This window comes from Dicentrarchus labrax, unplaced genomic scaffold (assembly GCF_905237075.1).
Source record: "Dicentrarchus labrax unplaced genomic scaffold, dlabrax2021, whole genome shotgun sequence".
NCBI classification, from domain to species: domain Eukaryota; kingdom Metazoa; phylum Chordata; class Actinopteri; family Moronidae; genus Dicentrarchus; species Dicentrarchus labrax.
In genome coordinates this window covers 18,257,549-18,272,363 of record NW_026136703.1, presented here as the reverse complement: position 1 = coordinate 18,272,363, position 14,815 = coordinate 18,257,549, and the positions used below count along the sequence as shown (strand labels likewise).

Below are 14,815 nucleotides of genomic sequence, written 5' to 3'. Positions count from 1 at the left end.
GGAAACGATGTAAAGTGTGTATATTTGACCTACCCGTTTGCCGGTGCCTCTGCCCACAGGTGGATGCGCCTCTGCTGCCTGCCGTATGGTGCACACCATCAGCTCTATCAAAGCACTCTCCTGTCTGTCTGACAACACTACAGAGACGGACAGAAGGAGTCAAACCAAACGAGAGAGAGAGACGGTGAAGGTCAGAAACAGAAAGAAAAGAGAGACTAAGAGACAGTTTCACGGAACAGGATTTCATTGCATCATCTCTTCTAGCTGGTTTTTGGTGATGCTGTGCCTGACGAGAGAAGCATAAATCCTCTTCATAGGCTTAAAGAGTGAATAAGAATAGAGTGTGTGTGTGTGTGTGTGTGTGTGTGTGCGCGTGTGTCTTACCCTCCTCTCCCTGCACCGGCTCCTCCAGCAAAAGTTCAGCCATACACTCCCAGTCTTTAAGCAGCTCCTGAGAGCTTTCCCACAATGAGTCCACCAGGTAGGCTGCATGTTCATGGAGCTACACACACAGAAAAAAAAAAACTCAGTACATGATCAGGTTTTGCAGGCATTGTGTGAAATCCATGACGTTTTCCATCATGTGTAATAACACATCTGTAAGTGTGAGAGTTACCTCGCTCTCCAGAAAAAAGAGCACCAGCATGCGGATGAGATTTCCATTGGGACTGCTCCTCCCTCTGCGCTTAGCCAGGGCTTCTTCTGCCTGTGGGTCGTGACGACTGAACAACCTGACAGTCAGAGAGAGGGAGGGAAAAGAGGAGAGCGTGATTTAGTAAAGAGGAATAGACAGAAGCAAAGAGTGAAAAAGAGGGAAGATACACTGAGAAGCAAATGAAAGAGACTTTAGAAACCACTGCTGACAGCTGTTGACAATGACAAACAAGGGCAACTAAAAATGAAGTTCAGCATTATTTCAAGCCAAGATAAGATAAAATAGGGAAGATCTCAGGATGTACTCACTTTCTGTGCAAGAACTCTCCAGCAGCGACTGCCACTGGTCGGTGGGCAGAGTAAACCAGATGGTACACGTTCTCACAGTCCTCATTGGACAAGGCGTCTTCACTGCCCCTGGAAAAAAGATAATCCAAATGAGCCACAAAAAAAAATTTACCTCAGTGTCGTACGAGTATCATAAATAATAACTTTTTTCAAGAGAGTATAAGAGTTACATGAAACTAAATATATTTCACATATAAAGAGATGAAGCAAAAAGCTTTAAAGTTACTCACTGCAGGATGAGTGTGACCAGTCTGATGGCCTCCACAGCCACATCGTACTCCTTATCCAGTGTCATTGATACTATGCGGTCCTGTCAAAACAGATATAATTGAACAGGGGAAGAACTGGGCTCAATAACAAGAAATGCAACAGAAATCAGAAAACATAAAAATCCAAACATTTCTCAAGTCTACAGCTTAAAAGCAGCCCTGATTGTTGCTTTCATTCTTTCGGCTGTTACCTTGAAGCGGTTGGTGAAAAGCTCTAACTTGGGGAACAGTTCTCGGTTTGTGTACAGGTTCTGCAGAGCTTTCAGGCACTTCAGACGCACTTCTCCTTGCTGAAAAAGACAGAGAGACAGCTAAAGAAACATCTCAAAGGAAAGCAGATTCTGGTGGCTAAAGGTCTACCATTCTGTTTTTGTGTCAACATCATCAGACCCATTAAATCAAATTAAGTAGTGGTGCACCAAAATGTTAAGAAAACATCAACTAAGTGTTGAAGAAATGTGAGAAAAAAACCAACCACAGTTAGCTGATGGCGTGACTGTGTGCTTACCCTATCGTGTAGTGTCCAACCAACATATTTCAGGTAACTATCGTTAAGAAAAGCATCGCTGTACATCTTCATCCACACTCCTATCTCTTCGATACAGATGGCTCGGATTTCAGCAATTGCATCCCTAGAAAACAGTACAATCACCACATTATTATTATTATTATTATTATTAATTATTAAGATTGACAACACATGACAAAAACTTTTACACCACCATCATCAGGACTAAGAATGGGCAGTTTAGCATCAACCAGCACAAAGTGTACCTGTAGCGATGCACAAAGATTCCCTTGAAGATGGAGTTCATCATATTCTCTATTTCATCTTGGTTTTCCTGAAGCTGCAAGGACAAAAACGCCAAGTTACAGGCAAGACAGTCAGTGGACAGGACATTTCACAGACATTTTAATATGTAGCACAGTATCTCAACAAGCTGAATGGTGATAACAGCTGTTATTCCTAATGATCAACGATCTGAAAAGTCCCATTAAACACCAGCCAACCTCCTTCCTCTTCTGTAGCAGCAGTTCCAGCTTCTCATTGGCTCGTTTGCCGGCTATTTTGTTCCTCTCTGCCTCGTACTGTCTCTGGGTGTTGTCCTGGTGAATGCTCAAGTTCAGCGCCACGTTCACCAGCGCTGTCATCAGCTTCATCGCTATGCAGAGGATTTACATAATAGGGCTCAGTGATAAACACACACTCAAATGCTTCAGACATTTCCTCGCAGGATCTTTTGAAAAAATGTATTGTACCAAACAAAAAACTAAAATATGATATATAAAAATGCATAAAAAGGTGCTCATACAGCTTGTGTCACTACCTGCTAACGTGGAGGTGTGTCTGAAGGCTCGCACTTGAGAGTCGGACAGCCCGGTGAGGAGGGAGATCACCGTGTCCATCATGTACTCGTCGTAGATGATGCTGTACTGACACTGGCGGATCAAGACGCTGATAAACTCGCAGAAGTTGTAGCGGAACTTCTTCCACATGGGCCCTGGCATGGTGAGAGGATAATCCCCGCTGTCCTGTTGACAAAAACAGAGAGAGACTTCATTTACGTTCATCAGAATCATCTGGTTCAAGCCTCTGTGCTCTGAAGGGTTTTTGTAGGAAAGGACGAACACTTTTCCTGCCGCTATCATTCATCCATCATATTCACTTCTGCTCAGACAGCACGCAAACTCTATGACCTTTGCGGCTGACTGTTGATAACAGGTTTAGGGTTGTAATTTATAAGAGGCAATATCAGATGTGTCTTCAGGCGGTTGGGTTATTTGCTGGTGTTAAACAAATGGTTGTCATAGCAGCGACACAGATGTGGGTATGCTCGGGCTCGTTTTCAGTAACATGGGCACTTTTGTTCAGCCTGGCTGCGTCATGATTCTCTGGTCGAGGTTAAGAAAACATTTGTTACCAATAAAGGAGACCAGAACTCCTTTTATCTGCTCAACCACTGCTATTTGTTCGTTCTTCCCTGTTCTATCAAAAATGTGTCATGTGGTGAGGAGCTGGTAAAAAAAACGGGAAAAAAAACAAAACTGAAAACTGATGTGAGAGGCCGGAGTGACTTTCATCTTTTATCGTGTGATATAAATCACATTGCAACCACAATAAATATATATTTCCAACATTTATACATTTTCTGTATAAAAGTATGAATCCAAAGTAGAATCGATTTGAAGCCTTCATTATCCTGTGGAGGATTATTCTTATAAATGCAGCACTACATATTTGCAACCAATTACATGACAACAATTTCATTGACACTGAACATTAATAATATAAATAATATAAATAAGCAGACAACAGTTACCTCATCAAACTCTTCAGTCATCTTGCGGATGATCTCTGCATTCTGCATGTTCCTGAACATCTCAATCCTCACGGTGCCTGGTTACAGAACAATAATGTTTGATTTATTCCAGTTGTTTCACACATACACACAGAACAACTGGTGTCAGGGCGGCTGTGGCTCAGGAGGTAGAGCGGGTCGATCCCTGGCTACTCCTGCTGCATCTCCTTGGGCAAGATACGGAAGACTTTTTTTATTCTTTTTATTATTACACTATATTTTATTCTGATGCTGTTGCGTCCGTGTATGAATGTGTGTGTGAATGTGACATGTAGTGTAAAGCGCTTTGAGTGGTCAGAAAGGTTCTACAGAAAGGCAGTCCAACCAATTACCTTTTCACTAAGCTGCAGCAGTATCACAAGCCTTACCTTTGCACCCTGAGCACTGGATGAAAAAATTGATGAGGTCCAGCAATGCCAGGTCTCTGTCCTGTTTATATGACTCGATCCACTCGTCCACCACAGACTGTACACACACACACACACACACACATACACACACACACACACACACACACACACACACACACACACACACACACACACACACACAGCAAGAGAAAGAAATATTTATAAATGTCTTCTTCTACATTGGAAAACTTTCTTTACAAAGAGAACAAACTTGAGTTGAGCGCAACAAGGTTTTTTAAAAGAATCATCTTGTGCGATATAAATGTAAATGTATTTCACAAGTTTATATTTTGAGCATAGACACTTCTAAAAAATGAGAAACACAACTACATTCACCCACCTGCATGGCACTCTTGCCCAGTTTGACCACTTCAAACAGAGTGACGGGGTCTCCGCCATCTCCATTATGTTGAGCCACACCGTTGGCTTTCCCTCGCCCTCTCGCTACGCCCACAGCCTTGTCTGTCGGTGACTTCCGAGGCTTCTTATTGGACGTCTGTGGGGACACAGATGTCAGTAACACAGGTTGGAAACAAAGAACCAAAACACTCCTGTTCACACAAGAACCTAAAATATACATCCAGGTACACACAAACACAGACGGCGCATCCACTGACGGAGACACATACCGGGGCTTGTTTTCCTGGTCTCCCTCTCTTCTTCTTGCCTTTCACCTCTGGATCTTCCATCTCGCTCATACTCATACTTAAGCCCACTGCGTCTGTCGCCCCAGACTCATTGGACGAGTCCCTGAGAGAACAAAAACACATATGACTCCCATGCATTCATCTTTTATTCGTCCACAGAGCAAATTAAATGTTCAGTTCCAAAATGACAGATAATGCTCTTTACAGTGGAACTACGGGGTGGGAAGCAAACCAAACTACTTGTTTTAGTGAAGTATAAACACAGACACACTCCACTTGTGTTTTGAAGGTTTGAGCAGACACAAATGCGAGTCATTTACAAAGTTAAAACATAGGTTTGGGTAAAAGTTGAATTAAGGGCCGCAGAGGGGTTACCAGTTATATCCACTCCTAAAAAATACTACTCCTAGAGGGATTCAAAGGAATACATTTTTTCTACAGTACATTAAATGCATGCAATTTCCTTATTCCGTGGTGTGTTTCACTCACTGTAGGACGGGGAGCTCCGAAGTGATCATCCTGGTTAATGGGGGTGGCGGTGAGGTGCGTAACTCTGTTTTTGCGTGTCTTCAGGACTGAGTGTGTTTCAGGTCCAAAGATGGAGGTATAAGACAGCTGCTCGGTTGGGGGAAAGTTCAGGAGAGGGCAGGGAGGAGAGGCTCCGGGACGGTCTGCACTCAACTTGCTGGCACTTAACTCTCTTCAGCTCCTGGAACAAAAACACGGAGAAAGAGAGAAAACGATTGTTAAAACATACATTTCCAAACAAATCCAACCAGTAACAGGCATAAATGATACAGGTGCTCTGCTGCTGCAATACTTTATGCAATAGTTCAGCATGTGCACTTAAACAGAAACCTGATTTAGATATTAAAACGATGCTGTCAAGTGATCGGCTCAGATCACTGATGATTTATTAATCAAAACTGTGACAAATAACTGCTCTAAGTGGGCTTTTTTAAAAAACATTATTTAACACCTGACAGTTTATATGATGAGTGAAGGCTCAGTTTCCGAAGTGTCACAACTGTAAAATGTCACTGAAAGCAGAGAGAGACGGTTCAATCTTTCAGTCTGGGCGATCAGGCCGTGGAGGTGGAAATGGGGAGAGGAGGACACCAACTGGCCGCTTTGAGAACTACAACAGCAAAATATTGTGGTGACGGTTAATGAGGATTTGTACACAGGAGTGTTGTAAACAATTTAAAGAACAGCCGTTTTTTTTTTGTTTTTCTTTTTTAGAAATTTACAATATTACATAAACAAAGTATGCTTTTTTTAAATTAAATTAAGAATGAGATCAGCTTATAGTGTGAAATTAAATTATAGCATTTTAAACTTTGTGAAAGTAGAATCGAAGACTTGCCCTCTGGTTAAACAGTAAAACAGTTTTTGTTAGACAAAACCTGCTCACAGATAAATATGATTTTCAGAAATCCTTTCCTGAGTTGTGAAAATTCCCAGGTGCCACAAATGATGTAAACTCAATGAAACAATCCCAAAATGCCTTGCAGCCAGAGCTAAGACTGGAGGTAAATTCTCATTCAGAAGACGGGTAGCTAAGTTAATTACAATATCAGTTATTGACCTGTTCATATGCTAATGAGGGCAAAGAGCAGAGGAGGAGCAATGCCACTCTCAACCACAAGAGGCAGTATGATCCACAAAGTCCTCTGCCCAAAGTCTTTCTCCAAACTGCTTAATTGAGTTTTAACTGGGGGAAATGGCCTCAGAAAAATCAGTAAATATTCATTTAACTCACAGCTCAGTCCCAGTCCAGTTCTGTTCACCTACAAAGTGTTTTAAGAGTGTATTTTCCCCAGAGTGTGTGTGAGTGTATATGTGTGTGTTTGAAAGTAGGTCTGGGCAACAGTAGGGGGCAGGCTAAGAGAGTGTGTATTTAAATACAGTCTTTGTACTGAGGAATAGCAGGGGCAGGAGAGCCCCCTGTTTCACCACAGTGAACTGCACACTGAGAGACACAGACACACACACACACACACACACACACACACACACACACACACACACACACAGACACAGACACACAGACACAGACACACAGACACAGACACACACAGACACACACAGACACACACACACAGAGACACAGAGACACACATGCACACACACACACACACACACACACACACACACACACACACACACACACACTCAACTCTGTCTGGCTCAGTGTTCTCCTACAATCAGGTTGTCATCTGAGCAAAGAGCAAGACTGTGAGAAAGAGACTCATGGTGAACACAGGATTTCAATCATTACAACCACAGACTCTATTTTTAAAGTCAGTATATGATGTCTAGTTGGGTGCCATAATATTAAATAAAATCAGAAGTTGGCCTTTGTCAAACTTCAACAGGCAGAGCCCACTGGCTGGGATTTGACCTGCTCTCACGCACATAAGCTTCTGATCGATTTTGGCGCTTGATATTCCTGCTGTGCACTTATTAAACCTACAAAAGGATCGAGAAGCCTGATTCTGCTGACATGGCTGTACATATAAATGACGTGGGAAATAATCCCGGCCGTCTGTGGCACAGCATGCGAAAACTCGGACGGACAAGGCAGAAATGTTAACTTGCATAAATGCCACAATAAAGATGACAAATCCACCTGCTTTTTAAAAAAGATTCTTTATATGTTACCTGAAGATAAATATTTTTTTCTGCACACATAAGCTCTGTGTCAGCATTAAAAGGATATTTAATAAAACTGGGGAATTTAATGTGCAAAGGCTGACATCTAGGAAAACAAACTGAATAAAAAGATAACTCCATAGCTGATGTAGCTCGAAACAGGAATACTTGAATAAAAGGAATATGACCTTAAATTGTGGGGCGTCATACAAAGGGTTTCATCAACAAAGATGTGAATGTGAATAAAGAGAAAAAAAGCTCCAGGGCCGTGTTCATCTTGCACCTCCAGCCCTGAAGTACATGTTGTGTGCAAAGCTTTTATCTCTCCTCTTTCGATTTAAATAGATTTAAGACTCTCAGATTTTTGACAGAAAGAAAGAAGAGCAATACTTAATTTATTAACACTTTAAAGGAAAGTAAAAAAGAAAAAAAAAATAATAATAATATTTCACCTACACCCACTCATGAGAAAACCAAAATCACATTCATACTAAAAACTCATGTAGCAATTGTAATGGTGAGAGTGGTTTACAATACCCACAGCACATATATATATATATATATATATATATACATACATAATATATATATATATACATAATATATAGGCAGCCGAGGAGAGAATTGTCTCCCTCATCCTGGTTGTTTTGTACACTACAGAGTCTACCCACTAAGGCCAGTGGCACAGATACAATACAGCCAACTGAACCATTTGATTTGGGACACTGGGTACCTGGTAACGGTAAACAATGTGGAGACAAGAACACCTAAGAAACATCTGAGGGTCTCAACAAATTCCTGTCAAAAAACTCACATGAAAAAATATTAAATTCTCCCTCTTATGTAGAAGTGGGAAGAGAATCTGTATAATTGACAGGACAGTTATCAAAGATGGTGGTGTTAATGAATTATCACCTCATTTAGTCTTGTCTAATCATCTTGAGTGATTTTCATTTGCAGATTAATCCCACTAAAACACTTCATTTGAAGAGCCAGCTCTGGCTGAAAATAATCAAGATGTAGATGCAAGACAATGTATGCACGATGAAATGATATTGCTCCTCCAATTGTTGACACTTCAGAATGATAATTAGCACTAATTTATAACTAGTTAATAATAAGCTATTACAAAATGTTTAAGCCACAGTTGTGCAGCTTCAGAGCACCGAAAAGCGGAGGCAGGACTGCTCTTGTTATGTAATTTCACCACTGTCCCACCTGCTAACTCTCCTATCTAGTGCTGCAGATGCCTCCCCCCACCTCCACCTCCACCTCCACTGTACTTCAGAATGTTATATCTCAGCTGCCTATTTTATTGAACCCCAACACACCTCTGAGTCCCTCCATCATCAGATTATCTTCGTCTGGAGGGACAGAAGCTAACTTCATTTGAGTCAGTCCCTGTATCATATTTTTTTTCTCAGTCCTGAGCAACACAGAAAGACAGGAACGGGAAAAGAGTACGCGTGAAAGCTGGGAGCCTGCCCGACCCATTATCGACCAACAACTAAATAATCCTCGATGCACATTGCCTTTACTCATTTTCTCGACACATTGGCTCTCTCTCTTGCTTTCTCACACACACACACACACACACACACACACACACACACACACACACACACACACACACACACACACACACACACACACACACACACACACACACACACACACACACACACACACACACACACACACACACACAGATTGTAGCAGCTTCAACAGGAGGCTATGAATAATTTGCAGTGAGTCTCCCAAACTGTTCTTCAATTTTTAGAGGACAGGATAGAAGCTGCCAATAGCATTCACTTTGTACTACTTCTTGCCTTTTTCTTAGTGCAGTGCCATTTACTCTAATGGCAAAACAAACTCCCCCTATAAATAAATCTCAATTTTATAATGACAACAGTTCCTGCCAAAGCAAAATATTGTGAAGGCACTTTCCTGTTCACTCAGTTTAGTACATTTTGGCTGCACTGTGATCGTCTCTGCCCTAATCTGAGCTCTGTTGTCCCTGTTAACTGATCAACGTGTGTGGCCATGCAAGCTTGGAGGAAAAATGCTAGTTCAAATGTCTTGTTTTGTCTGACTAGCAGTCAAAAAACTCAAAAAATGCATTACATTTACGATCACAGAGAAACATGCAAAAAGCCAGAACCAGTGATTTTTCTTCTTTTTTAAAAAAAAAAAAAAAAAGTGCAGTAATCGATTCATATTAATAAATTGTTTCAGCTCCAGTTTACTTTAATCTAATAGATGGCCGTTGCCTCACATTTTCTCATTCACTATTGAGCCACTATATTATCTATGTACATTTTTCAGCACTTTCTTTTAGCAAGTGAACCATGTTTAAATATTGCAAGGGAAGAAATGTTTAAAAAAAAAAAAAAAAAAAAGGAGCCACCACAGTCAGCAAGTTAGATAGAGAGCTGCAGGTAAGAAGTGCAAACCTCTAAAGTGTATTATATATACACACCAAGGTATCTCACGCTGATCAATGTAGCCCAGCATACATATTCCAAACGCCTTGAAATACAACATTAAAGAACAAAGAAAAGTAAGAAAAGTTAACTTTTTACATGTATTGGTACAAGACAAGGCTAATGTTCTCACTTGGTAACAGTTATACACACAGTCACTTAAAACCCTGCCAGTAGAGGAGTTTAACTCTGGCAGTAGGAATGCAGACATTTGTACAGCTGGTTGCTGGCTGAAAGGCAGTTTCCCTACATTCATGCAGTTCATAACATTTGCCCTCAGATTCCAGGTGGTGTGACAGACTGTATTTGTGTCTGTACAATTCATCTCAAGGAGTGTCAAAGAGGTTCAGGAGAGCTTGATCTCTAATAAATCTGTCCTGAAACGTTACCTGGGCTGAACCTACTATAAATCCCTAAATAAATAAAAGGAATTACAGCCCAGTTGGAATAATAAAACTCCATGTAGCCACTTTCAAACAGAGAGCCAGGCCAACAGAAAACTGCTTTTTTTTTGTCCGCTTTATGGGGAACATTAGGAGCCAATACCCATATAAAATATAATATGGACTTCTCTGTTTGGAACAAATAACAATGTGTGCAGGTTGTTTTGCTTTTGACACACAGGTGTTGGTGAGCTTCTGAAAAACTACACATATACCGTCCAAAAGTCTGGTCTTAATGGGGACCTTATCAGTTAAAGAACAGGGAAAAAAACTTTTAAACTATTGTTTGACGTGCTCATCTTTGTCAGGTACAATGCTGCACTATCTACACATACGTTTGCATAAGAGTTTTACTACACAAAACCTTTATGGCACTTTATCTGTTTTATAAGTGGTGAGACATTAGATATTCAGCAGGTAACTGTAGTCACTCATGTTTAAGACACACTCGGGGTTAGGCGGCGCAGTAATAAGTGCTCCTTCAGAGGCGCTAAAACAAACCCTGATGTTAACTATCTCTGGTCCGCCGAGTCACTTCATCCTCCTTGTGTGTGTTTGTGTGCGTGTGTGTACGTGTGTGTGTGTGTGTGTGTGTCTACTTAAGAGAGAGTGGAAGACAGAGAGACAACGAGCGAGCATCTGAGAACCACTTAACATGCATGACATGTTCTCTAGGAGGCAGGCCGGCGTTGCTATAGCAACTGGTGTGGGTCATAAGCCCGGCGGTGACGGCATATTTGATTGGCTGAGTGAAGACAGGAGGGACCACAGTGAGAGAGAGAGGGGGGCAGAGCAGAACATAACGGGACCAGTTACAGATCCAATCAGTGCTCCATGAAATTTGACTTACAGACTCTTACAGGACTCCTCCAGTGCAGCAGGAAAGTTATTTACAGATCAGTTTCTCGCTCTCTCTCTCTCTCTCAGACAATTCTGTTGATGTTCACACGCATTCGTCACATAGCTAGCTAAAATTAGCCTGATGTTGCCTTCCATGTGGACACCATTCAATCCCACCTCAAAAACACTGTGTAGTTGTGTAATTTATGGGTGAAAGTGTGATTAAAAGCAAAGGTGCCAAGACAAATGGCTTCAGGGGGGGAAAAAACTGCAAAACTTATTCTCCAGTTTAACTTGGCCCAACTTTTGCAAAGGAAGCAACATGATAAATGTCATCTGCCAAAGTTCTGACGTGCAAGCACACAATGGCTGAGGCCCGGTCTATATTATAAATCAATATGCACTGTTTTGGTGTGTGATAAGCCTTCAAACTCATTTCCTTCCTTGATCGTACTTAATTTTTCTGCTGTTTACCTTAAGACATGAAATAATAGTCACTCTAATATCTTTATATACTGTAGTTGCATAATCAATGTTTACAGTATCATAAACTGCAAGGTTTTGACATCTCATTAGCCTTAAAACTACTGGATCTATTATTCAAACCGGGTTGCAACTGTATGAAATTTTCACGAGAACCGTCCAATAACGGTCTCAGGTACACAGTATTATACAATTATTGTTATTATTATCATCATCAGTTACATTAAAGAATGAAAACAGAAGGGTTATTATTATAACTTTTTAAAATGTCCTTAACAATAATAATAACCCTAATAAGGTAGAATCAATATCCTAGATAAGCAAAAGAACACGGTATGATAACCATCAATTGTCAAACCACAACATCTGTATCCAGGTGTTTTGGAGGCTCAATAGCACCAACAAAAGGTATCACCTTAAAAAGAAAAAGTTATTGATGTGCAGTTGACAGCAATTGATAACATGGAGCCAGTTGAAAATAGGCTCAGTAATAGTTATTTTAGTGATGCTGCTCATGATCCTGCAAAGCCATTTCCAGTGCAGAGTTTCTCCACGCCACTAGTGTCACTATGGAGAAGTCAAGAAATACTTTAGTTATAGAATGACTGCAAGGCAATAGACTTCTTTTGCAGAAGCTAGACTAATTTATAATTTCTAGCAGGCAAAGCAATTCCCAGAGGTAAACTTCTTTCCCCAGGCTTCACTAATGATAGAGAGTAAACAGAATCACGTAACGGTATAATGATGAATGCGTGACACAACCTGATTATGTATGACGCATCCAGCCAGTGATGCGGCCGTGCTTTGACAATCAACGGATGAAATCCTATTCAAAGTAATAAATCCTGACAGAAAAGAATAAATCTGATTTACCTCTCACCTAAACCTAAAGTCTTTATTCATGGTCACTTCATTTTTTTGGGAAGGGGCTGAAAATAAGTATTGAATAATTGGCTTTTCTCACATTTAAAAAAATAAAATAAATGCTCCTGTTTCAGGGCAAAACATCTTATCAGTTCTGTACTAAAACAACAGCTACACCATGATGGCATAAATAAAGACGGCCACAAAATAGTGTGCAGCTTATTATTATGAATTATTTCAGTGATAGCCAAAAGAAACCTATTTCCCTCCTTCAGCAGTGAGATCTGAGAGTGCAGGGTCAATCACACTACAGCACCACTGCTGCTCATAATCATTCAGCATCACTTGTAACTGTGACACTTCAGCAAGGTGGATGAAGGTTGCCATGCAGGCTCAAAATTTTTACTACCTGCATATAAATGTTTCAATATTGCAAATTAAGACATGATAATGCATACCCAAAAGAGGTGGATAAGCAGCCCTGACATACATCACTTGAAGCACTGAGTTGCACTTGGTACTATACAATCGTTCCCTTGCATTTTCAAGCAACAGAAAGAGGATTTAACAGGTGATGTTTGCAAAAAAGAGCTGGTCTTGCAAATATCTTTCTGAAAACTCAGTGCGCGCGCACACACACACACACACACACACACACACACACACACACACACACACACACACACACACACACACACACACACACACACACACACACACACACACACACAGACACACACACAGACACACACACACACACCTTCCTGCTGCCGTAGTCCCTTCTGGCTGATTCTTCTGACAACTATAACCTGCACTGCATCTGCTATAATTGGCCATTATCTCTAGAGACGGAATGTCCTAAGCCCCTTTTTCTAATACTGTGGCCTACAATTGTGCGGCGTTTGAGACAGAAAAAGCCAAGACTGGATTCACCGCTAACAACATCAGGAGGGTAAAACGCACAAGACTTTAAAAATGGATGGTTGCCCAGATACTGTACATGTCCTTCAATATGTGTTGCCGTCAATAAAGCCAATCGAGACTCGCAAGCTATTTCTGTCTCTACAGTCAATATTTCAAGATGTGAGACAGTGATCCTGCATTGGTGAGTAAAGCTGGGTATTAACACTTCCCACTGGGGCCAACTATGAGAGAAATATGTAAATGTACAAAATGGGATAAGGACAAAACAAAGTAGAAAAACAGACAAAAAGAAATGGAAAAGATGAACTGAAATAATTTTTTTGGGAGAATAACCCAGAATAAAATATTCATATGGAAATCACTTGTGGGACAGGAAAATACAAACAACTCAAGACAAACCTGACAGAGATAAATGTATCTTTATGCTGTAAAGTCCACAAAGCAATATTAATTTGATTTACTGCGCTGCTGTGTAAAGGCCAAACAGAAAAGCTCGCTTGTAGTGTTTTGCCAAACAGTTACCAGCTGTTTGCAAGTCAATGCCTTTATTGTCATGTTAATTAAGCTACCATACATAATTAACCTGTTTGTGTGGCCTCAGGTAGGTAGCTGGCACAAAGCGAAAACATCAAAGTGTGCTGCTGGTGAAAGCACAAAGAGATGCAAGAGTGTCAACAGGACTCCCAGCAAGTTCATTGCAAAATGCAGAACAACACACTTAACAGAAGAATTTAAGCAGAGACATCTCAGCAGGATATGCAAATGTCGAAATTCTGCTTAGGGTTGTGAAACTGAAGAAGCTCAAGTGTTAAAATCAGGATTGTGAAGAAAGTCATAATCATTTTCACATGCCATTTTGTTTCTGTCCAGCTCACTTCATGACGCAGACTGGTGAAACGTTTCCCACAGAGAAAGTGCTGACTATCTTAAGCCCCCAATTTAATTGAAGAATTTACCAGATAAAAAAAAACACACAAAAAAAACAACAACTAAACATTCCCATACAGCTAAGGAGCATTTCCCCTTTCAGCATTCTACCACAATACCATGCACCATTACTTCCATTGCTCAACACATCTGCAAAATAATTCTACTTCTAACAGCCTCTTAAAGTAAAGTGTGCAGTCACAAACAGATAGCCCTACAACTGAATGCCACAGGGTGTGTGTGTGTGTGTTCCCTCAATATCCCCCACAGCTCTTCAGACGAGCAAAAGGCTAAACGTAATGTGCCGTAAGGGAGACATTTAGAGAGATTTTAAACCATGACTACTAACAAATATTCAGTATTAAAGTCAAATCACTAAAGCCAATCTTGAAGCAAGAAAATAGCTGGGCATGGGTAAGTCCGCTTAAGAGAAAACTACCCACTATATTAGTTAATGAACCATTGAGGAGTCAGCCCAAAGAAAATTCAACTAAGAAGCTGGGAAGGT

At 40.8% G+C, this 14,815-nt stretch overlaps 1 protein-coding gene across 1 annotated transcript in view; it reads right to left on the bottom strand.

The window, feature by feature from the left end:
• Window positions 1-14,815, bottom strand: part of stag1a (stromal antigen 1a) — a 42,128-nt gene that overhangs the window by 8,716 nt on the left and 18,597 nt on the right. Inside the window, exons 2-16 of the mRNA XM_051396371.1 lie at window positions 5,178-5,397; window positions 4,671-4,791; window positions 4,382-4,537; window positions 4,000-4,096; window positions 3,593-3,669; window positions 2,600-2,804; window positions 2,283-2,434; window positions 2,046-2,119; window positions 1,780-1,903; window positions 1,463-1,561; window positions 1,233-1,312; window positions 964-1,071; window positions 617-731; window positions 385-502; window positions 34-137 (exon numbers count right to left, since the gene is read on the bottom strand). Coding sequence (XP_051252331.1) covers window positions 34-137; window positions 385-502; window positions 617-731; window positions 964-1,071; window positions 1,233-1,312; window positions 1,463-1,561; window positions 1,780-1,903; window positions 2,046-2,119; window positions 2,283-2,434; window positions 2,600-2,804; window positions 3,593-3,669; window positions 4,000-4,096; window positions 4,382-4,537; window positions 4,671-4,791; window positions 5,178-5,206 — 1,659 coding nt within the window. The 5' untranslated portion in view covers window positions 5,207-5,397. The remainder of the gene's footprint in view (window positions 1-33; window positions 138-384; window positions 503-616; window positions 732-963; window positions 1,072-1,232; window positions 1,313-1,462; window positions 1,562-1,779; window positions 1,904-2,045; window positions 2,120-2,282; window positions 2,435-2,599; window positions 2,805-3,592; window positions 3,670-3,999; window positions 4,097-4,381; window positions 4,538-4,670; window positions 4,792-5,177; window positions 5,398-14,815) is intronic.